This window comes from Malurus melanocephalus, unplaced genomic scaffold, assembly GCF_030028575.1.
Source record: "Malurus melanocephalus ecotype Western Australia unplaced genomic scaffold, MMel_1.1 scaffold_20, whole genome shotgun sequence".
Classification (NCBI taxonomy): domain Eukaryota; kingdom Metazoa; phylum Chordata; class Aves; order Passeriformes; family Maluridae; genus Malurus; species Malurus melanocephalus.
Window position 1 is genome coordinate 4077970 of NW_026623252.1, and position 23953 is coordinate 4101922.

At 49.2% G+C, this 23953-nt stretch overlaps 2 protein-coding genes across 3 annotated transcripts in view; one reads left to right on the forward strand and one right to left on the reverse strand.

Moving 5' to 3' along the window:
* Window positions 1-6198: 6198 nt before the first annotated feature.
* Window positions 6199-23953, reverse strand: part of ACKR3 (atypical chemokine receptor 3) — a 31750-nt gene continuing 13995 nt past the window's right edge. The window contains exons 1-2 of one of the 2 annotated variants that reach the window (XM_057389899.1): window positions 11814-11864; window positions 6199-8152 (exon numbers count right to left, since the gene is read on the reverse strand). In XM_057389899.1, the coding sequence (XP_057245882.1) occupies window positions 7031-8125 (1095 nt within the window). In that variant the 5' untranslated portion in view covers window positions 8126-8152; window positions 11814-11864 and the 3' untranslated portion in view covers window positions 6199-7030. Of the gene's footprint in view, window positions 8153-11813; window positions 11865-23953 lie in introns of those variants that run through there. The other variant, XM_057389900.1, reaches the window with a different exon arrangement.
* IQCA1 (IQ motif containing with AAA domain 1) overlaps window positions 18431-23953 on the forward strand; it is a 125310-nt gene continuing 119787 nt past the window's right edge. The window contains exon 1 of the mRNA XM_057389805.1: window positions 18431-18534. Within this exon, the coding sequence (XP_057245788.1) occupies window positions 18431-18534 (104 nt within the window). The remainder of the gene's footprint in view (window positions 18535-23953) is intronic.

Here is a 23953-nt window from a genome sequence, read left to right on the forward strand (position 1 = left end):
GCTGAGATGGTGCCCAGGGAAGAGCTTGTGACAGCAAACAACCGGGGCTGCTGATGGCAAAATCCGCTTTCCATCCTTTCACAGGGAGCTCCATCACCCTCATCCCATAATTAGATTGAGCAAAGAATGCCTGGCATTCACTTTGCAGACAGACACGACTCAGGCAAGGTTTAGAAAACCTCAAACTGTGCCAAAAATCAAACGTGGGCGAGCGAAGCTGCCTCTCAGCCAAGGGAGCTGGAGCGTGCACGGGAAGAGTCTCCCTCTCCTGTTTTATTCTCCAGGAGCACAATGAGGGCTATTCTCCCCTGGAAGGAGGAAWCCAAACCACTCCATGTGTTTTATTGATGGAGTGGCAAAGGGAARGTCTGGATTCTCCTCTGGCAGCCCTGGGGAAGTGCCGGAGCTGAACGGAGGGGAAGCTGCGGGATCGGCCTTTCCAACTGACTGCATCCGGGGCTCTCAAACCCCTCAACCAAAACGTGGCATTCACCAGGCCAGACAGGACGGGAAATGGGATGAAAAACCTCTCTCCCCACCACCACTCCTCTTTGTAAAACTGCCACCCACCAAAGGCACGACCTTGAGACTCCAAATGGGGTGGYTGCCTTAGGGATGAGAGCTCTAGGATTCATCATTGAGGGCTTGGCTGCTCCRTATTGTACAGCATTCCCAAATCTTTGATCCTGCCACAAGGAAAGGAGAGCCAGGAGGGAGCAGGGCCATGCCACAGAGGGGTCCTGGGCTGCTCTGTGGAGTCACATCCTGCCTTCAGGTGGTCTGGTCTSACATATGGAGGCAAAAATGATTAAAATACTCTCTGGAGTAGATTCCTGTGGTTGTGATGGATAATTCTGAGCTGAACAGTCATTGCCCAGGACAGTGAGTGACAACAAGGTTGTGATGGGATGCCTGGAGAAAGGGAGAGGCAGCTCACTGCTTGTGAGGCCAGAAATGTGCCTTTCTGTCCCTCTCACACCTTCTGGTCAYTCTGTGGTGAGCAGTGATAGGAGCTGAGGGAACGGCCGGAGCTGTGCCAGGGCAGGTTCACGGTGGATTTTGGGAAAGGTTCTTCTGTCCCCAGAGGGTGCTGGGCACTGCCCAGGCTCCCCAGGGAATGGGCACAGCCCCAGAGCTCCAGGAACATTCAGACAGCGCTGCCAGGGATGCACAGGGGGGGATTGTTGGGGGTTCTGGGCAGGGGCAGGGACAGGAGCTGGATCCATGATCCCTATGGGTCCCTCCAGCTCCAGATTCTCTGTGATTTTGCTCTCTGGACAGAGCATCCCCCACTCAGTAGTTTCACTCTCCTGGAAATCCCAACAGCCCAAACCCCAAACCATGAGGACATGGGAGGGTCCTGTGCCTGTTGGATGGAGATCCATGGAGTCACCCCACTGGACAGGGAGCTGATGGGAACAGATCCCGGCGAGCTGGTGATGATGGGAGCTGTAGAGAGACCCACCCTGATGCACAGCCGTGACTTTGCCCTCATTGTGCATCCCGATTCCCCACTGCAGGAGACACAAATGTGCCTGTAGGTGGCCCAGAAACACTGGCTTATTAAAAAGAAAAAGGGAAAAAAACCCTCCCCAGAATGAATGCAGCGTCTGTCACCCTTTTGCAGAATTGTTATGTTTTTTGTGTGTAGTTGGTGCTTGTTTTCCAAAGATTTACATTTTTATGTGTGTGTCATTCGCTTTTCATGCATTTGGAGACCTCGGAGCTTAGAAATTCAAAACACTTGTCAGTCACGTCAATCCTTTTGGACAAAACAGAGCTGCCACTTGGATGGATTTAAAAAAAAAGCCCACAACAAAACAACAAACAAAACACACTTTTCTCTCAAGCTGTGACTTGGTCACCCGGCTCAATGTGGGCAAGACAATGTTTGGAGAAAGCAAAAAGAAAGATCTGAGTTTTCATACTCATCGGTGGAACTAAATTGATTAAGGTCATTTCCTAGGTAGGTTTGAAATCTTCTGCAACAATTTATTCATTTTTTTGAAAGGAAAAAGAAAAGTGTTCCCCACCCCCCCCAAAAAAAAAAAAAAAAAAAAAAAAAAGGGAAAAGTCACCGCTGCAAAAACATTAAATCTGCTTGGGTAACTCAGAATATATGTTGGCAAGGCAACATATCTCAGCTTGAACAGTAAACCTGCTATGTCAGAGGCTCTGCCACATATGAAAGAGGCTTGGGTTTCAATATCTCATGCTGAATTTACTTCTTTTCAGCCTTTCATGGCCCAGCATTTGATGTCTCTCCTTTCACTGCTGCAATCGATAGGGTGACCTTAYGTAAAAGTTTCCTGACCTTTGCTGTTGTCGGGATTGTTCTGTTAAAATGTAATTTAACTCTTTTTCTTTAGTCTGGAAATAGCACTGTACAGACAGCAAACACGAGAGGGGCTTGGGGTTTTTTTTCCCCCCTTAACCTAAAGGCAAGAGGCACCATCCATCACCAGAGTTGGCTCCAAACCAGATGATGACAAGAAGCATCATCTGCTGAGGGTCTGCTTGGTTTCCCAGTGCCTTGTTGGAGCTGTTTGGTGAGGTAAAAACCCCAAAATGCCTTACTGTGATGCTCACTCCGGTGCCATCCTGCTCAATATTTTAAGATTGAAGGGTCTCCTTGGATTCACATCGCTGGGATGTTGGTATCTCCTTGGCCCTATGAAGTTATAAAATTTCCTTTAGCCAAGGCCTTGCACATATTTCACAGAAAAACAAAGAGATCCAGACYTCTATGGGGGGAAAAGAAAATGTTTTCAAACATTTYAAAGTGGAGAGAGGCTGATTTTTCTCGGGACAGTGGGTGTCAGAAAGTCAGCCACGTGTTTTAGAGTCTGGCTTATCCATCCCAGGATCTTTGGGAGCCTGGTTTGAATCCCATTATAACCCTGTAATGCAAGTGTTTTTGTGGGAGCCAACTCCCACTGTTATCCTGCTGTGATTTCATCCCTGCATTTCAGCTGGATGTGGGTATTACCCTGCATTAGCCATGCAGATGCACATGTCGCCACTCACACCCATACATTTGCACTGGATTATGGCTAAAATTCCTGATCCTACTTATAAAAAGCCCTATAAATCCCGGAGAGCTCCTTTTAAACCAGCAGCGTTATCCTACTGTAAATCCGGGGTGGAAGCAGGAGCAGACTCTGGCTCAGATGCTCCTCAGCCTCACATCTTAATGGAGCAGGGAGGCTAAAAGCAAACTCTGGGCTCTGAACACACCAATTCCCCCMAAAATCTGCCCCCAGCACATCATGCCCTGCTCAGCCCCACGCCCTTCACTTTTTAAAGTACCAGCTCCACTCTTCCCACGGAGAAACTCTCTGAAACAGAACTAAGCTGGGCTTTGGCAGCKCTGCCCCCGCCCCCACGTGCTTCAATATTGCTCACAGCTGAGTTATTTCTTGCTTCTTAGGAATTTTAACTGCCTTTTATGCTCGGTGAACTCGTGAAAGGAGAGTATCTAAAGTCAGCAGCACTGAAACCACGAATTAGCCCAGGGAGAAAGGGGCCAGTTGGGTGTTTCTTACAGTCCATGATCTACATTATGCCAGAGGAGCTGATTTAAAGTCACTGCGCTACACCTGAAYGTGGTTTATGGCTCATAAAAGGAAAGCTGTGTTTAAGGAACAATAAAGCAGCCCTGCACTTTCCATGTAGGAAAGGAAATAAACCCTTTCTCACGGAGAGGATGTATTTTTATTTGTTCAGTGCCTGCCTCGGAGGCACGTGGAGATGCTTTCATCAGAAAGCCCAAGAGTCAAGCATGAGGACTYGCTCCAGATTATGGATTATGTTTGATTTGTGCTCATTTTTCCAGCCAAGCCTTAACACAGTGAATCTGACCTCCTGGAAAAGGCAAGAGCTGGATCCCCATGGACAGCTGTAGTGGCAGATCCCCACTCACAAAGTCACAGCAGGAGAAGCAGGGACCCTTCGTAACCCACATTTAGGATGGAAAAGCCCTCCAAGAGCATCAAGTCCAACCTTTGACCAATCCCCACATTGTCACCAGCCCAGAGCACTGAGTGMCACATCCAGGCCTTCCTTGGACACCTCCAWGGATGGGGACTCCATCACTTCCCTGGGCAGCCCCTTCCAGTGCTTAACAACCTTTTCCATGAAGAAATTCTTCCTGAACCCCCCAAATTCCAGGCTCGGGACATTTGGCCAAACAAAGTGACAGCAGCCATCACATCAGTCACTCCAAGTCACAGCCACATCACAGAAGACTTCTCTTTTCACTCACCTGCTATCTGCTGGTAAATTCCCTCGTATCAGTCTCCGAGGAGTCCGGATCTGCATTTTTGTCTTGGTGCAAACACCAGCTGGGCTACTGTGTCACACACGAAGAAAGCTTCCTAGAACACAGACAAGTTTTTTYCTATTACACCTCTGCTACAGTTAGTGTAAAATTCTTCAAATTTTGAGAATTTGCAGCATGAAACCACAAGCCTAATGAGAAATCTGCAACAGTGACAAGCTCCATCCTCCTGTCCCCCTGCATTTCCCGTCCTCTTCCCACAGAGTCAAAGCAGCTCGGGGCCACCCAGCAGCACCAATCCCTGTGCAGGATATTGTTCCCATTTCCCAAGCTGCAAGTGCAGGGGGATGCTGCTCTCCAGCTCCATTTGTCCTTTCAAGGGCCAAAGCAGGTCCTCAGCTCTGGATTTTCCCATCAAGGAGCTGGAAAGGATCCTCATGTGCATGGTATTGACAGCGAGGGTCACRGTCCTGACCTTTCCCTGCTCCCTGTCTGACCCTGCTTTTGGAAAAGGCACCGTCACACCCCGATTCACCTCCCCAAGGAAGGGGCCTGGACATTTTATCAGCGTGGTTGAAGCAGCGGCTCTGCAGGATCTCCCCAACACTCAGCACTGCCCGGGGTATGTGCAGGGCTGTCGCTGCTCTGTGAATACCAAACTGCAGAGGGAACAAAAAAAAAAATCTGTGAGTTTCTGCCAGTGTAAAGCTACAGAACCACGTGAAAAGAACTCACTGCCAGAGAAGGAACCTGGACTGAAACAGCTCTGCTGCTCTGAAATGAGCAACACCCTGCAGGTGGATGGGGGTGGGATACCAGAACTGTACCCAACACCTTTAGGGAGGACACATAGCTGCACACAGGGATGCTGAGGGAAGGGAAGCRATGCCCAGCTAAAGCAGGACATTCATTTCTCAGCAAAAACCAATTTCAAGTGTCAGCACGAGAGAGCATTTTCCCTGCAGTTCAGCAGCACCTTGAAGTTTACAGGAAGCTCAGAATATCCATGGTGTACGAGCAGCAGCACAAAAAGTTACACCTGCACTCCATCCTGACAGCTTCTCTGCAACCAGAAATCCTTTTCCCTTTGGGATTTCTCCTCATTTGAGGATGGACTGGTGTTTTTTTGGCAACACCAGTACAAGCAGGGAATGGCGGACTCAACATCTGTTTTTACAGGATGACYTCTGAGGAGGCAGCAATGGAACATGTAGGAAGAAACAAAATACAGTCATTCCCAAATTGTTTGGCTGTTGGGATTGCAGAGGGATGAGGGCATGCTTGGATGGGACAGGAATTCAAGTGTAGCACTGTGCTGGAGCAGCAAACACGGCTGGAAGACATCAGTGATGTGACATTAAATACCTTGTCCTGAGGTGAAGATGACCACGAGTCCTCTGCTGGCTCAAAGCTCCACTTCAGGCATCCCACGGCGCCTGGATCCTGCCCCATACCCGGACACCACAGCATTGCAAATCCGTMACAAAGGGAAGAAGAGATAAAAAGGGATTTAGTGTTGTCAGGACYGCTAACCCCCAATTCCACTGCCAGCAAAAACCACAGAGGGCTGAACCCGGATTAGTCCGAATATCCGCTCCATCTGCACCCGTCCGTATTTCCCCTCCCCGTGTTTATTTCCAAGCCACAAACAGAGCTTTTCATCATTCCTAACATCTTTTACCTTACAAATCCATCAGTTTTACCTTCCCCAACAGCACAGCCCCACTACTCCCACCCCTTCCCTGCTCACCACGCCCCAGTGCCATCTCCCATTCCTTCACTGGTTCTCTTTTTGGATAACAAACATCAGGAAACCTCTGCACCAAAGGACAGAGGGTGGCCTTGAGACTCCTTTCTTTGGGTTTTTTTTTGGTTTTTTTTTTTTTTTTTTTCCCCTGAGGAGGAGGCAGGCAAGTCAAACCACTGGTAGGCATACTTTTTTTTTCCAGATCTTTATTTTACAAAAATAACTTACAAATAGAGACAACTCTCAGCAGTAAGATCACTCTCTCTGTGCAGGAGGATACAGCTTGGTGAAGCAGGGGTGTAGGAGTTAAGGGCTCTGACAATACTGTTAATTTTAACATAATGGCAGCTATATTACACTACATACATGTCATGCTCCAGCATGTGGGTGTGACACCACACAAAGCCACGGTCCATAAAGTGTGCCAGCCAGGGAGGATGCTCCCAAGAGATCATTCCCATCTGATTTATCAGCATCCTCTGGGAACCAAACGGCAACTTAACACTCAGACTACAGCACTCTGGATACACTCATCAGCAATATACTTCAAATACATGATAAAAATATATTTAACTTTCAAATACACTTGTATAAGGTACACCAAGAGGCAGAAAATAAAGTCTCGAGCTTTTAAATACAACACACTATATATATAAACATATACAAGGAGACAAGAGGGAATCAAGACGTGGTAGGAGAAGCTTATCCATGTTATCTATGGTACACAATGGCTTTGCCTGCTAGGAAGTCATTTCCATTTGCATAGCGTTGTTGAGRAGGAGGAAGGATTTTCATTTTGGTACCACTTCCACTTTGAAACTGATCTTACACTTAAATTACACTTTGTCCTCTCTCTTTTGTAGGCTGGAATTCATGCCCCGTTCATAACAAGCACATTGAAAGGAAGGGGTAAAAAAAAACRAAACAAAAAAACAACAAACCRTAACACACAAACAAACCACATCAGGTCAGAGAGTCAAGGAGGTTTCTTTCTGGGCTTGCAGTCATTTGGCATTTTGCTCCAGAGCTGAGTATTCTGCTTCTGACACTCTGGAGGTGTCGATGAGTTTAGTGAGGCCAGTTTTGGCAGAGTACTTGAAAATGAAGGCTTTCATGAGCTCGTATCTGTAGTTGCGGTTAATGAAGCTGTAGAGGATGGGGTTGACGCAGCAGTGGACTAGGGAGAAACACTGAGTGATGTGGAGGGTGGCATAGAGGAAGTTCTCCATCTGGCAGCTGAAGGGGATGAAATGAAGGCTGTAGAAGATGTCCAGCAGGACAGCCACGTGGTAGGGCAGCCAGCACACCAGGAACACCACCACGTAGGAGAAGATGATCTTCCCGTTGCTCTTGCGCTCCTGGTCGCTGGAGGCCGAGATGCTCTTGGCGAGGAGGAAATAAAACACGGCAATGACAGGAAAGGGGATGAGGAAGCCCAGCACCACGGAGATGAGCTCCATGCCAATCAACCACTCCTTGAAGCTCTCTTCGGGGTAAATGGGCCTGCAGTAGGTCTCGTTGTTGGCAGAGACGGTCTTGAGGTAATAGGTGTCCGGGAGGGAGGCACAGAAGGCCAGGAGCCACACCAGGAYGCAGATGCAGCGGCGGATGATCTTCTTCTTGCGGCTGCTGGAGTTGGTGAAATAGGCAACCGAGAGGTAGCGGTCCACGCTCATGCACGCCAGGAAGAAGATGCTGCTGTACAGGTTGATGGAAAAGATCAGGTGGGTTATCTTGCATGTGATTTCCCCCATGTGCCAYTGGTTGTGCTGGATGAGGGAGACCACCCATACAGGAAGGGTGATCACCACGCACAGGTCGGCAATGGCCAGGTTGAAGATGTACAGGTGGGTCTCATAGCCAGTCATTTTGGCCTGGAGGTTGACCCACACCACCACCGAGTTGGCCACCAGGCCGATGACGAAGATGAAGATGTAGAAGAAGGACAGGGTGTAGAGCAGGGCGCTCTTGTTGAGAGTGCCGGGGCATGTTGTCGCATCCACCGTGATGCACTCGCCGTTGCTGCACGTCCAGTTGATCTCCGTCAAGTTGGCCGTCTCCAGGAAATCCAGGATGGAAGTCAAGTCAAGCGCACTCATGGTCGCTCCGACTGGAATTTAAGTGACCTAAAGGCAAAACAGGATTGAAAGAAATGACGTAAATTACTGAGCTATTTCTGCTGCCATGTCACACCGGGATGCGCCGCTTCAGTTATGTCCTGCTCTTGCCAGGCACCTTCCATTAAAGAGCTCCGTAGAGTAAAACAACCAAGACTTAGCAAAACTCATGTGCTTGACAAAAGAGGAGCAGCACCAGCTTTTTTTTGCGTGATTTTTCTTTCTTTTCCAGCTTACATCTGACATCATCAGGTTGGCTATCGTCCCCGGGTGTGAAATCTGCAATGTACACCGCGGCCAAATAAATGTCAGGCGACTAAATCTGTCTCCTCCAGCATAAATGATGATCCTATCGCTTTCAGCAGGGGAATCTTTAAGCCATTTTATCTGCAATCCCTCAAGCGTAGTAGAATTGATCTGGCTGATACACGGTACCGTAAAACATTTACCACAGGCTCTGGTCAGCATCTTGTCAAGCCCAGCTACAGCTGCATTAAGTAGAAATGGGGAACTAAGGGGCTTTGTACCCTTATCCAAACTTAAATTTAAATTCTGCTCCATCCTCCCTCCCCCCCTCGAATTCTATTTTACAAAGTATCCCCTGCATTTAACAATTATTACACAGCTTTGAGAAAAGAAAAAAACCCTCAGAGCTTGACTGCCGAGTAGATTTGCTGGGCTTAAGTTTTCTTTTTAGAAGAGTGCTTTGATTTCAAAACATTCCCCCATCAAAGTTGGCTCCACAACTGCCTCCTTCCCACCCTTTTGCTTTTCTACATCTACTTTTGCTGCCTCTTCAGTGCTTTSTTCTACCTGCAGACAGTGGACAAAGCAACTCATTAACTTCCCCATCAGACCTTGGCTCACACAAAACCCAAAGTGGGGCTGCTAATGGCCCCTGTGCTTTTGGGGGAGGCATAAAAATGCCATCCCACTCCCTGGGACCCTCACAGGACCCACAGTGACACCCACAGCATGTGGGTGACCACCACGCTTCAGCCAGGCCACTTTTGGAGYGCAGGATCCAGTTGGGATGTGCCAAAATAAAGCTGGAGTGGTGAGTTTCACGGGGTGGATCCACATTCCCTCATGGCTTCAGTTCTGGACCATCAGGTCAGCCAGCCCACCCATGGACAGTCCCAGCATCCTGAACAATGGTCACCCTCCCAGAAGGAGAGGGACCAGCCTGAGGCAACACCAGTGTGGCCAAGTGACCAGAGAGCAACAGGGATCTCAGAATATTCTTGATCCCACCACAGGATCTCCTRGTGGAGTTTCCAGGAGCACGGAGGGGCGGGCAAGCAGGGAAGAGCTCGGATGTGTTGAATATCCTCTCCYCACCCCCTCTCCCCAAAAAGGGACATCAGTTGAAACAGCACCTCTCTATCCTTCTCCATCTGCATAATTGGCTCTTCYCAAACCTCCCACCCTCCTGCCTGTCAGGGACAGAGGCTACGGAAGAGAAGGGAGATAAGGGGGGAGATTACCCCAGAGGACTCAAGGCACTATTGTCCCGGCAGAGGGGAAGCTGGTGGCACTAACAATGAGGGGGGCTGTGCACACATTCAGGGGAGATCAAATCTCTCCACAAACAGGCCCAAATTGGCCTCGTGARGAGATCTGGCCTATGGCTTTCATCTTGCTGGCCTGATGAAAGACGGAGCTGAGATTCAAACCAAATCGAGCAGAGATTTTGCTAAACACTGGCTAAAGAGGGAGCTGACACAGTGGCAGCTCCCTGTCCTGGGACAGCGGATCCTGTGCTCGCCTCAGGAGAGCAGGGAGTGATTTAACCCACRCCTGTGCAGGGGAGAAGGGCTGATCCTCCCCCCGAGAAACACAGGCCCCCCTCAAGCTGCCAGAACCACCAGCAGGCAGCAGGAATGGATGGATGCATCCCCTGGATGTTCACCCCAGGACTGCAATCAGGACAGAGGGACAGGRCTCCTGCCAGACCCCACCCATTGTCCCACGCATCCCCAGCACAAATACTCTCCAAGCCTCTCACACACAGCRAGAAGCAGCACCATCCCCAAGTCCCTCAAAAACCCACAGCAACTAAAGCAAACTCCCTAAAAGCCACAAAACTTCCAGCCCCATGGCACAGACCACCTGTATTTGGGGCAGCAAGAGGAGCAGAGCAGGAGGAACACCCAGAAATAGCGGGTGGGTCTGGGCTTCTTCTGGAAAGGCACATGGTCTAAAACAAGGGGAACGGGCTCATTCACATCTCGAGACCCTGATTCAGGAAAGGACTGTGACCACCCACCCCCACCAAGCCTCCAGCACATACCTCACGGAGAAGAAACTCAGACCTGGCCGCAGGGTGTCAGATTCCGACAGAGARGCAGCAACAGGGCAGCAGAGAGCCCTTGAAGCTGGGATTCACACCAATGCCGGGGACACCCGGCCACSCCAATCGCAGCTGCTGGCCCAGAGCCACCCTGGGGATGTTGGGGAGCACAGGGAATGCTCAGCCTGAAGCCCAGCCTGCCTGCACTCCGAGAGCAGGGCTGCTGCACACACGTGCGTCCATCTGCCTGCGCCTTTCCCGTTCCCAGCGCGGCAATAAAAATCCGAAACCCAGCCGGCCTCCCAGGCTCCAGGTCCTGCCGGGGAGGAGGGCTGTGCTCACAGATTACAGCCCTGCGAGCCGGGCTGTAGTCTGGGATTACTGCTGTAACCTGAGCTGCGACTCCYACCCAGATTATCTGGGAGGTACGGGGGGAACCCACCAGACAAACTCAATAAAGCTCCTAAAAAAAAAAAAAAAACTTCAGCGCTCTCTGCAGACAGCACAGCGTCCGAAAAACTCATGAAGGAAGATGGGACCGTAACTTGTGTCCACGACACCGTAAAGCTCTTGCAGGCCATCACCCCTTCACCTGGCACACGTGCTGTATCCAGTCGCTGCTAGTTTACAGGAGTTAGGACACCAAGGAAAGGAGACGCACCCAAAATACCGCTCCAGACACTTAGAGCTGTCCCTGGAGCATCCTGCGGGATTGCACCCGCCGCAGGCTGTGACAAASTCAACAGGCACCAGCATCCCTGCCCAGCAGGACACGGCAGCGCCCATGCCCTCAACAATTTGGGGAGCTCCCCAGAGCATCCCACAGCCCGCTCCTGCCGGCACTCGGATCTGCCTCCTCACTGCTCAGAGCTGCGGGCAAGCCGTGCATTGCCCTTCCCGAACAGAGAAGGGAATGAGCCACACCAGGGCAAGTCAGGATTGCTGGGCGGGATGTCACCCGCACACCTTCACCTCTGCCGTGTCCCAGGGCCAGCCTGGGAGGTGGCCACCACAAGAGGACAGCCATGCCCGCAAGGGGCTTTGCTAGCCCGAGCCCGGCACATTTAAACTCTGCCGCAGTTCCGAGCTGAAGAAACAAACAACAAGCGCGGGGGAAGGAAGGGAGCGGGGATCGCAGCTRGGCATGCAGGGGCACCCACAGGGGACGGGGCTCGGGCCGGCGGCCGCCCCAAGGTCCCCCCGACCCTCCCGCCACGGGAAACCCAGGGGGGCCGAGGGCAGGAGGCTCCCCCCGTGCCCTGCGAGCCCACAGGGACGCGACGCAGCCGGGAGAGGCTGCGGGGCCCGGAGGGACCGCGGTGTGACCCTCCCGAAGCGCCCGCAGCCCCCGCGGGGCCCCCCCGGTGCCGCCCTTACCTCGGGGCCTGGCGGCAGCGCTGCCCGAACGACTGAGAGCAGCCCCGCCGCCGCCCCTTTATATCGGCCGTGAGGGGAGCCCGCCTCCCGGGGGCGGCTCCGCCGGCACCGACACCGACACCGACACCGCCACGGAGCGGCCCCAAATCGGCTCGGCCCAGCCCCGGCACGGCCCCACAGCGGCTCGAACGGCCCCAAATCGGCTCCACCCGGCCCCAAAGCGCTCCGGGAACGGGAGCGAGGGCTGCGGGCACACGGGGTAGGAGAGGGGTTGATACCGAGATAGGGGGAGAGAGGAGAGGAGAGGAGAGGAGAAAGCGGGGAAAGAGAGGAGAAAGAGGAAAGAGGAAAGAGGGGGAAAGAGAGAGAAGTGAGGGGAAAGAGAGGAAAAAGAAAGAGAGAAAAAGAAATGGAAAAAGTGAGGGGAAAAGGAGAGGAGACAAAAAAGGGATAGAAAAAGTGAGGAAAAAATGGAAAGAAAAAGAGGAGAGAAAGAGAGAAATGGAGGAAAACGAGGGTGAAAAAGCGATGAAGAAGAAGAGAGAGAGGAAAAGGGAGACAAAAAAAAGGAGAAAGAAAAAAGGAAAAGAAAAGACCAAAAAGAGAATAGAAAAAAAAGGAAAAAGGCGAGAAAAACAGAAAAAAGGGAAAAGAAGACAAAAAGGGAAAAGGAGACAAAAAGAGGAAGAAGGAGATAAAAAGAAAAAGCAGAAAAAAAAAAGAGGAAAAAGAAAGGAAAAAAAAGAAAAAGGAAAACAGAAAGGGAGGAAAAAGAAAAAAGAAAAGGATAGAAAAAGAGAGAAAGAAAAAAGGAGAGGAAGAAGAGGAAAATGGAAAAAATAGAAAAAGAAAGGAAAATGGAAAATAGGAGGGAGAAAAAGAAGAGAAAATGGGGGAAAAAAGGAGAGAAGAAGAGAAAAAAGGAAAGAGAAAAGCAGAGAAGAGAAAAAGAGAAACCAGAAAAAGGGAAAAGGGGGAAAGAGAAAAAAAGAAGGAAAAGAGGAAAAAGAAAAACAAACAAGAAAAGAGAAAAAGTGGGAAAAAAGGAAACATAGAAAAAAGGAAAGGAGAAACAAAAAGAATAAAGGAGAGAAAAACTACAGAAGAAAAAAAGGGAAGGGAAAAAGATGATGAAAGAGAAAGGGGGAGAAAGAGAAAACAGAGGAAACAGGGGAGAGGAAAAAATACCTTAAATGTGAAAAAACAGAAAGAAATCATGGGGAAAGACAGAGGAAAACAGACATAAGAGAAAAAAAACACATTTCTCTAGTTATTTTCTGTTTTGATTTGTTTTCTCCCTGACACAATAAAGTATTGAGGTAGACAAGGCAAGGGGAGGCAGYAGATCCTCACCTCTGCTCCCTCCCCCAGGGCAAGAAAAATTTAATGCCAGGGAAAAGCGACAAGGAGCCAGGGAGTCACTGACTCAAAATCTTCCTTGCACAGCTCCTGAGCACAGGGAAAGCGAGGGAAAGGGAAGTCAGGCTGCCTGTCCCAGGGAAAATGCTGGGATTGGATGCCCATCCACCTGCTGAGCCCTGACAGCGRCACTGACAGCTCCCAGGGATCTGAGGCACTGCCCACCAGGCTGCTCCCAAAACAACTGGTGACCCAGAGCAGGGCCTTGGCCCCAAACCCTCCTGCTGAGCCCCACCAACCTACAGCTCCAAAATCACCTCGGCATTGCTGAGGCAGGACATRCAGCTCAGCTGACACCTTTCAACCAGGATTTTTTGGAAGATATAGGGCTACATTTTAGCCCTTGAACATGCCCCCAGAAAGCAGGTGTTTTGTTTCCCAAAAAGCACATAATTCTATATCCACAGGCAGTTAACAGGACAAGGGGGAATCGCTTCAAACTGAAACTGAGTAGGTTTAGATGGGATATTAGAAAAGAAATCTTCCCTTTGAGGGTGGTGAGGCCTTGGTACAGAGAAGCTGTGGCTGCCCCACCCCTGGAAGTGTCCAAGGCCAGGTTGGATGGGGTTTGGACCACCCTGCAATAGTGGAAGATGTCCCTGCCATGGCAGGGGTGGAATGGGGTGGTCTCTGGGGTCCCATCTGGAATAAAAACAGAGGAATGAATCCTGCCATCCCAGGGTGGGATGTAGGGTGCCTCATCTCCCTTCCTGACCCTGCTCTCCCYGGATGAGGTCCTCCCAACTTCACAGCTGTCGGTGAGCAAAGTGCTTCGGCATCCGCTCGAATTCCAAGTGCTTGCCCAACTCTACGGATGTTGGTGGGACTGAAGCACGGTGATGTCAGGCAGCAGCAGGATTAGGTTTAAAAATAAGCACGGACTGAAACACTTGGCTAAATCAGGCTCTGAAAATCCGAGGGAAAGAAACAACAAAAATAAAGGCGCTCCAGCGGCACGCTGGTCGCTTGGCCGAAAAAGCAAGCGGGGTGGCTTTTCCTTACTTGGTGTGCCAGAAAATAACATCACAAAGTGCAAAGTCTTCCACAGCTCTCCAAAAATACCAGCCAGCACCTGAGACCACAAAGCTGCTSGATGTCCAGGAGTCACAGGCACCCTCCCCTCTCCTACATTTTGCCAAGCGCAGAGCCCTCGCTGCCTTCTCCGGGTTCCTCCCTCCAGGTATCTTTTTATAGGGAGCACATTCCTCCCAGGAGAGCCAAGGCCAGTTCCCTTTCTGTTCCGAAAACTACATTTTGTTTGGTGTTCAGGCATTAAAAACCTGCACGATACAAAAGAACCTCTCTAGGACAGAGCAAGCAGAGCTGGGAAGCTCAGATGGGATCAGCAGAAGGTCGAGGTGCTGCATGCTTGCCGTGATTAATTGGTATCTGCTACCAATCCAAGCAGGTGATCCAAGAGATGTGATTGCAGATAGTCCTGTGGCCAGAAACTCCTTGGAGATCCATTACTCACTGAAACGAGACAGGCTGGGAGAACTGGGATTGTTCAGCCTGGAAAGCAGATTGTTCTAGGAGACCTTAGAGCACCTTYCAGTGCCTGAAGAGGCTCCAAGAGAGCTGGAGAGGGACTTTGGATAAGAGAGAATGGCTTCCCACTGCCAAAGGGTGGGATATTGGGAAGGAATCCTTCCCTGTGAGGGTGGGGAGGCCCTGGCACAGGGTGCCCAGAGAAGCTGTGGCTGCCTCTGGATCCCTGGCAGTGTCCAAGGCCAWGCTGAATGGGGCTTGGAGCAGCCTGGGATAGTGGAAGTTGTCCCTGCCTGTAGCAGGGGATGGAACAAAATGGATTTTAAGGTCTATTCCAACCCAAACTGTTKTATGATTTAGGAAAGCAAAGCTCTGCAGTTTACACCCTGTTGCAGAAGAGTCTGTGGCAACATGTCAGAGCTGGCCCAAAAGCATCACTGAAAGCCAGATCATTATTTAACTGCTTTGGTTTGCACTTATATCTTGTTGAACTGCCTGAACTACAGCAATATGTTCTTTTTTTACCTCCAAAAGGACAAGTTTTTACTAATGGGGATGAGGAGAGAAAAATCAGAGCCTTTCCCTGTTAACTTTGGGAACACAGACTGAAAGCACCCTGCCTTTCTCATAAGGCTTCCCTTTCCAGCTGGGAGGCAGATGGAAGCTGACACCCAGTCCTGCCTGCTCAAATCAACAGAGAAAGGAAAAATAAAAACTAAAAAACTTCAGTTGGCAKCTTCCAGTGCTAGAAAGACATGAGTCTGGGGGTGAGAAAGAAGGCCAAGAAGGCAAAGTGCAGATTGGATTGGGTGGGGGAGCATTTTGATTGCACAGCAAATATCGGAATGGGACAAAGGGAAAACATCACTCCAATTGCTCAAGAGAGGATTTGCGTGCGGTGGGAGTGAGGTGGGAGCAGCCTCACGCACAGAGAACAGTGCCAGGAGTGCAAACACCCAGCCAGCCACGACAAAACCAAGRAGAGCCCTGCAGGAAGCCAGGCTGTGATCCTTGAAGTGTCCCAAGGTAAAGCCGAGCTTCCTGCGGGATGAGCACACAGCGCCCGCTTCCTCCCTCTGCCAGGACAGCCAGTCCTGTGTCCTCTGCCGGTCACGTTCCTCGCTGCATCGCTGGGATGATGGATGGAGGAACGAGCCCCTGTGCCAACAGAAGGAATAAACAGATGACTGCATCAGGAGTCACCTCTGAAATGGCAGCAGAAAGGAAACGAGTGGCGCGTTTGCAGCAGGCAGCGACTGCGCTGCTGCCTGGCTTCACTTCCCCTAGCAGCAGGAAACAATCAGGTCATTTAATGCCAAACCRTGCCTCCAGCAGCGTCAGCAGCCTCAGGGAAGCCCCAGTGCTGGTCTCCTGTCYAGCTCCGTCCTGTCTGGGGTCAGGGTTATGATGAGGAGAGGGCAGGGAAACACAGCCATCCATTGCAGTGCAGGGAAGGTGCTCATGGGCAGCTCCAGGGTGCCCAGTGCCCTCCTCAGCAGAGCCAGAGATGCCCCAGGCTGAAGGAGCCATAGTTTGGGAGTGGGAAAGCCAGCGCTGGCAGAAAGAAGCTGACCTCTTGAAAGTRGAGAAAAAAGGAAGAGAAGTACACAGAGAGGCTGCCAGGGCAACCGCAACCCATCCTAGGGCAAGGYTCCTGCTTCCCCTAGCCTAGCCTGAACCACTGAACCAAGCAATAAAAAACAAATCACAGCACAGAACTTCCCTTCCTCCTCCACACCACCCACCTGTTAGTTCAAGGGTTCATGAAATATTACATTTTTATTGCAGAAAGCCCCTCGAGGGCTGGTTTCCATCTCTGCTGCAGCTCCAAGGCTGCATTTTCAGCTTCAGCACCACAACGATGAGGACCAAATTGAAAAGGAAGATTTTCCAGCACAGAGCTGAGCTCCTTGGGCTGTCACAGGCCTCCAGCATGTGTGGTTTGAGGCAGCACACGCTGAAAGCCCTTTGCAAAGCTGCCGGGAGAGATCTGTGTTTTGCAAGCCCTGTCCGGCCCGGGGATGCTGCCATCAGCTCTCGCCTCCTGACAAGTGACGGTGAACAGCTCTGATTCGGAGAGACAACTCAAAGCACACAAAGCACTCAAAGACAACTCAAAGTGCTTCACGTGGCCTYCTTCAGCTGGGCCACCCAGGGTTTTAACCATTCTCTGCCTTTGTTCACCCAAAGACACAATCACAGAATTGTTAAGGCCAGAAAACACTTCCGAGATCTTTGAGTCCAACCTGTGCCTGATCACCACCTTGTCATCCAACCCAGAGCGCTGAGTCCTTGGACACTTCCAGGGATGAAGGAGAGAGAGACACAGCAGCAGAAAGGTGTAAGGTCTTGTSCACCTGCATGGCAGGGCATTTTTTGTCAATCCCAGCAAGCTTTTCCAACAAGCAATAATACAGCAACAATCCCAGCAGGTTCCGCTGAGGAAAGGGCTGCCAGAGCAATCAATTTGCTGTTTTCAATGCAATGAGAGCTTTTAGACTAAATCARTTGGTGGTGGAATTAGGAATATTAYCCGTGCAGCCAATAATTATAGAAGATGTGTCTCTCCTTCACAGTTCATTTCCATCTTACCCTTTCCACTAAATAAAGGTGTTACCAGTGGATGTTATTTGCTGCTTCATAATCCGCTGTCAGAGGCATTATTGCTGTTTGTATGAGAGTGTGCCAGAATGTGACCGTGAGGGGGATAAAATCAAACCCTGAGCCAGAAATCCTGCCTGGAGCAGAGAAGATTTTTCAGAGGCATTAATTTTTACATAAACATTATTCATAAACTTCTCCCATCGTCACAGTGCACTCTCAAATCAGCAGTGAGACAYGAACGTGGCAGGGGTAGGTTTTGACAGGAGCCTTGCTGTGGAAATCCGCATCAGCAGCACTGGCAGCCTGGAGATACAGAGAGAGGAAAGCAAGGAGTTGGAATTACGATGATGGGATCCCCCCCAGCTTCACTTGCTTCCATGGGAAAGAGTACTGCATAGGTGTAAAACAACTGTTACAACCCAGTAAGAAATAAAAAATTCATTAAATCATAAATCTTTKGGAAAGGGGATCTACTGGGGAGATTATATTCACTTTTCACGGACATATTAATTCAACGGTGGCATATCATATTGTTCTCTGCTGGGGGAAGAGATGTATTGTTTTAAAGTCTGATATTTAGAGCAGTCCTTGAGGAAGGAAAGCAAATATAATCTTGGCAGGGAAAACCGACTGCGTGAGCACCGAGGAAGGGACATTAAACGCAGGGCCCAAGTCCCAGCTGCTGAAAGTCAGCACAGTTTGACTGCAACTCTTGGAGCTAAGCCCGTGCATGGGAGCTGAGAGTGAAGGTCACCTCCATTTAGCCACAACTCCTTGAAAATGTTGAGTAAATGAACACAAAGGGTAATTTTTTACCGTGAGTTGTTTGCCCACTGGCAAACAGGTGAGAAAACAAAGACATTACAGCTGCTTTGATGGTTGGTGGTTGGGAACCATCTGGCCATCTCCTGGATTGCTCCTGGCTCAGCAGAGGAAACCAAGCTCTCCTGGCTCTCAGACCTCAGGATTTGGGGAGAACTCAACAGCCAAGAGCAAAAGATGGGCTCACCAAAATCCTGCTCCAGCTRCTCCCCAACCTAGCTGTTGGGATGTCCATCATCCCTACATGTCTGCTCTTCCATTCTCTCAGAGGGTCCAGTGGCGACATGTGCCAGATGCTCCTGCTGCAGATCCAGCCCCATCTCAGCCCAAATTGCATCATGTGGAGGCAAATAAAGGGACTTTTCGTGACAGACACCATACACAGAGCGTATGGACAAAGCTCCTTACAAAGGCAGCTTCCACAGGTGTGGTCACGCTCCCCTCTGTCTCCTCACCACACAAATCTCATGTTCCTTTGAAAGAGGAGCATCCCTCCTCCCTTTATGCCTCCGTGCCTGTGTCCTGAGCATGTCTTCCTTCTTGAGAAACCTGGAGATAACCAACAAACCACAAAATCGCTACAGGAAGGTTTTCACCAAAACCCACATGACATTAGTGTAAAATAACTGCTCGTGCCCATGGCCTTCCCCTGTGCTAACTCACCACCCAAAGSAGTTTATTCCAAGGGAACAAGGAACAAGCTTAAGCTCCCCACACAAGATAACAGGGACCGCTGCCTGTTTGACCCCATCATCATCTAAGGCAGCTCAGGCACAAATAACCCAACCTGGCCTGTCAGGAAAGATGGGATTTGCATATCACTCCAGCTGCCCAAGAGAACTCACACCTATGAGCTCCTGCTGGACTCCCCGCTCTCCTCCTTCCCTCTGCCCAGCTGTCTCACTGACAGCTTTCCCAACATCCATCCCAACCTGAGGCATCACCAAACTGCACATGGGGCTGCTCCTGGGTAATGACACGAGCAGATAAAATAAAAAAAGGGCTGATGAAACATTAACCACGAGCAGGCAGGACAACAAAGGCAGCGCTCCCAAACCACAAAGACTCTTCAAGCAGCATTAAGTCAGCTGGACCTTGGTTGTGTATTTGCTGTGTGGATTCCATACCTCCTTGAGATGAAAAACAGGAATAAGGCCCTATTTTTTAACATGCCTAGGCAAGGCTCCCAGTTGAAACAGGCAAGTTATACCAGCCAAACACTAGGACATTTAATTTCTGTTCCTGGGGTCCTCAGCAATGGCTTTAGGTTCAAGACACATGGGCATCAGTTCATAGCCCAAAACCACAGGAAGCCAGAGAGGTCTCAGACTACTGAAATTATCCAATGTGAGCATGAGAAGGAGTCAGTCTGGGCTTTCACTTCTGTCCAGGGCCCCTGGAAAGTTAATCCTAGCTGATTACACCACTTCTTTTCTTCTTTTTTTTTTTTCATYGAAGAAATAAACAGTCTTTTGTACCAAACATAAGGCTGCCTTATTTTGAAGGAAGATTTATCACCCAGGCTAAATCCATGAGTTCATAACATTTTTGTCCCAAATCTTGAAAGCAGCGTTTTACACTTCATGACACAGTATCAGTTGGTTCTGCCTCTGTGCCTGGCAGTCCCCAAAGACATCCTACTTTTCCTTACAAAAAAAAAAAAAAAAAAAAAAAAAAAAAAAGAAATTGAATAATAAAAGAATGCAGACCATCTCATCAGCTGTTTAAAGCCTGCACAGCAAATTTCACACATCCATGAGGACTAGCTTCCCTTCAGACCACAAACACCAGCAATGTGCTGAGGCTTGGAGAAATGTGGTCTAGTTGAAGATGTCCCTGCTCATGGAACAAGATGAGCTTTAAGGTCCCTTCCAGTCCAAACCACCCTGGGATTTCGTGGGGTGACACTGCTYAGTGAAGTGACTGATGGGTGACAAAATCTGCTGAAATAAGGATTGCTCAGTGCCTTCCCTGCACCAACAGGGGCTCTGTTGTACTGAGCCCAAACCTTGAACTCATTACAATGTCACTCTGTCTTTGGATCCCGTATCCTGTGGGGGAATCTTCTGGGAATGTATTTTGGTTCAGGCTTGGGTCAAGGAGAGTTGACTTGACCTGAAAATAAATCCAGGCRATCTCGAGCTGAAGAGCCATTGACTACTGTTTGCAATACAATAAAGGGAGCAGATCAAACTCGGCTGAAAGCCAGGGTTAACATAAATCCAGGGAGAAAGGGGAACAAGAAGATTCATTCACCACCGCGACAAAGGGGACATTTTTTACATTGGCACAATTCAGAGCAGGGGCTGAAAGCGCTTCCCAGGCAGCAATTTTACTGTCCCATATGGTGTGTGCTGTTTAGCTGTGCTGATATCTCCAGCAGACTGGCAGCAAGATAAGAGCTACCTCACTCGGATGCGTGTGAAAAAGGGGTTGTGGGATTTTAAATTTTTTTTTGCCATTTTTAACGTCACTAGCAGGAGTTCCTCTGCTTGCATACAGGGCAGCTTTTGTGAGAGGTATTTTATATGGATCCCCAAGGAAAGGTCTCAGTGGCTGGGCTCTGAGCTCTATTGTGTGCACGTGTGGGCAATAACTCTCAGCAGCTTTTGCTTTACAGTCCAGGTTGTACTGACTGCAGCTCCRGGATGAAATCTTCTCCTGGCTCGCTGTACCACTGCCTTCACTGAAGTCAGCCTTTCTCCCCTTCCAGGAGCTTTTACAATGTCTGGTGGATAAAGCAAACTTYAATCCAACTGAGAATTCCCAGATCTGTGCCGCAGGGAGCCCAAGTGCTGCTCCCTATGCACTGCAATACATCCTCAGAAAAAAGTGTTTCCCCCGCAGCTTTCSTCCTTCCCAGAGCTCAGATCCAGAAGCAGCAGCTTGATCCACCAGCTCTTTGCCCGTAACACAAACCCCACTCAGTCATTTTTCCAGCTCCTCAGCGTGGCTGGTTGTCCAGTGAATGCTGAGGACGATCCTCTGCCCACCCAGCAGCCCAAACACAGTAATTTGGTCATTTTCCCAAATTCTCAGCTTTAACAGCAAAGCTGTCCCACAAGGATCTAATGAATGCATCTTCCACAACGAGCTGTGGGTAGTGACAACACGTAGTGATGCTTGTACATCACCTTTTAATGTCCTTTAGTGATGCTTGGACGTCACTTTTTTATGTCCCTGCTAAGTCTCCCCAGCACGAGTTGTGTTTGTTTCCAAGCCAGAGCAGCTGGTTCATCTCAGGATAAATATTAAATGGAGTTTAGKCCTTCTGCTGGCATTCATGATCCTCTCCATTTTACTGTAAGGAGCTGCTCAAATCCCTCCAGTCTTCCCAGACAAAACCAGCCAGGGTAGCTGCTCTCAGGAGATGARGGCAGCCTCTGTGGGAAGATGTGASTGCCACATTCCTCATTTGAGTGCAACTATTTCTAAACACAGCTCAGGGAAAGCTGCRTATTTATTTTTTTTATTGCATTAAAACCCATTTTATTAACCAACTTGTACTTTAATGTGGATGATGCCTTTGTTTGTAGAATAAATTATGCTTTTTCTTCCCCWTCTCCCACTGTGATTGCATGATTCCTGGTCAGATTGTATAATGTTTGATCTAAGAATGTATAAACTCCACTAAACAAAGCTGCAATAGAAAGTTGAATAATAAGTCAAGACTCCAACCTCTCTCAGGGAAAAAAAAAGGTGAGTTTGACAAAGTAACATGCTGAGAGAGCCTGGGAATCTTTCTGATGGAATGAAATGTTTTAAGAGGGGCTGAATATTCCAACTCAGCATTTCCCATCTGGGCCCTTGAAAAGTGACAGGAACTTCACCCCTGACTCAAGCGAAATGTTCACGAATTGGGATTTCTTTTACCACTGTGTGAAAATTAACACTTTCACTTGCAATTAGCAGCAGCACAGCCCTGCTGACACTTTCGCTGCAGAAACAAGCTGCACATGAATATTCACAGCCAGGCAGTGCCATCTCACAGAAACCAGTGCTGGGAAGGGATGGAGCAGCCTCAGCTTCTCWGGGCACCCTGTGCCAGGGCCTCCCCACCCTCCCAGGGAACAATTCCTTTCCAATATCCCATCTAACCCTGCCCTCTGGCAGTGGGAAGCCATTCCCTGTGTCCTGTCCTCCATGCCTGTGTAAAATCACTTCTCCCCCAGCCTGTGAGAATTTGCTCTGCTGAGGCAGGTCCATTCTACACATGAAAACCCAAGGCTGTTTTTTTAATGGACACATCTTTCCTTCCAAAAACCACCCATCATTACAGTAGCTGAATTTATCAACCCCCCCTTGTTTGCAAAGCCATCTTAACACTCCTTTTTAAAAGTCAGTTCCACACAGAAAACACGAGGAAAAATAACCCTGGAGATTTTCCAACAATCAGGAGAGCTCCCAGTGAGGAGAAGATCTGTCCAGTCTTTGCCTATGACCTGCCCTTTCTCTGCTCAGGTGCCCAGTGCATTGTAGTAACAGTGTGTGAATCCTTTCTGCACAGCTCACACCAATAAAACCAGCTGGAAAAGAGGGAGAATTATTGATTTTAATATCATAAGCCTGATGGAGAGGGAGTTAAGSAGTTCTTTTTAATGCAGAAAACACTCTTCAACGTAAAGCTGTCACTAGTTCAACGCCGTCTTTCCTGACCAAGAGGAAATTTCCTGCACTAAAGCCYGGAGGAGCACAAGAAGAAAAGGGAAGTCATGAAGGAGAAGGAGGTGGAAAAAACTCCAGTACTACCTCATGGATAGTCCCATTCCAAAGCACACAAAAAGAAACCTGTGGCCAGGCAGTGAAAGCCAAAGTTATGAACTCAGTTACCAGCCAGACCCGGAACAGAGACTCTGCCTAGAACTTCAAAAATCCCAGCAAAGTGTCATTCCTTGGTGGTGTTCCATCCTCAAGGAAGTCTGAAGTCATCCCCAGGATCTGATGGGTGGTGTTCCATGACATCCTGCAGGGCCAAAGAGGCCACCCTGCTCCACCCTTTCCAGGAAGGATGGGCCCATCCTCTCCTCCTCCTGCAGGACCTTCCCTTGYCAGGGTCTGCTCCAGCACCTTTCAGCTGCACCAAGGCACAAAAGATAGTGCCTGTTTTCCCCTGTCTAAGAGCAAAAGGAGATTCCCTGAGGCTCCTTTCCACTCTCTAAATAGCCAAAAAGTTGTTCTCCCGAATGGAGGGCCAGAAAGAAATCTGGAGCTGATCTGAAGTCCATCAGTGGAAATTGGTGAAGCCCTTGCTGTCCTCAAGGAAGCCAGGGAAGCGGAAAGCAGAGAACCACGCTCCTCRGAGCTTAAAATATTTACTTAAAACTGGATGCCAGGAAGGTGAACAAAAATAATGCCTGAAAAGACAGAGTGGCTATTTAAGGGATGGAAAGACAGATTGTAATTACAGGGTCATGGGATAAATTTAACATGGCTCATCTGAAACAAATTGAGAACCGATTAGGCACCCAAAATGAAACAAACACCTCTAAGTCCTTTATTAACTCTTACTTGGAGTATCAGAGGAAATTCAGACTTAAAAGCGAATGYCTTCTCACTTTGCAGAGAATTTTATGAGGATGAATCAGGTGCTAAAGTTCTTGCCAGCAGTTGTTTTGCTTGGCTGCCTTAAAAGCAAACAAATAAACAAACCAAAAAAAMCCCCAAACAACTCCCTGATTGAAACTTCAGGCTAGTCCTGGAAAATTCCCAGCCCACCAATAGAGCTGGTAAGGAGCATTCCAACAGGCAGGCTTTGGCCAGAGGAAAGGTTTACTGCCAAACAAAAATGTTGGTTTTCATGGAAATAT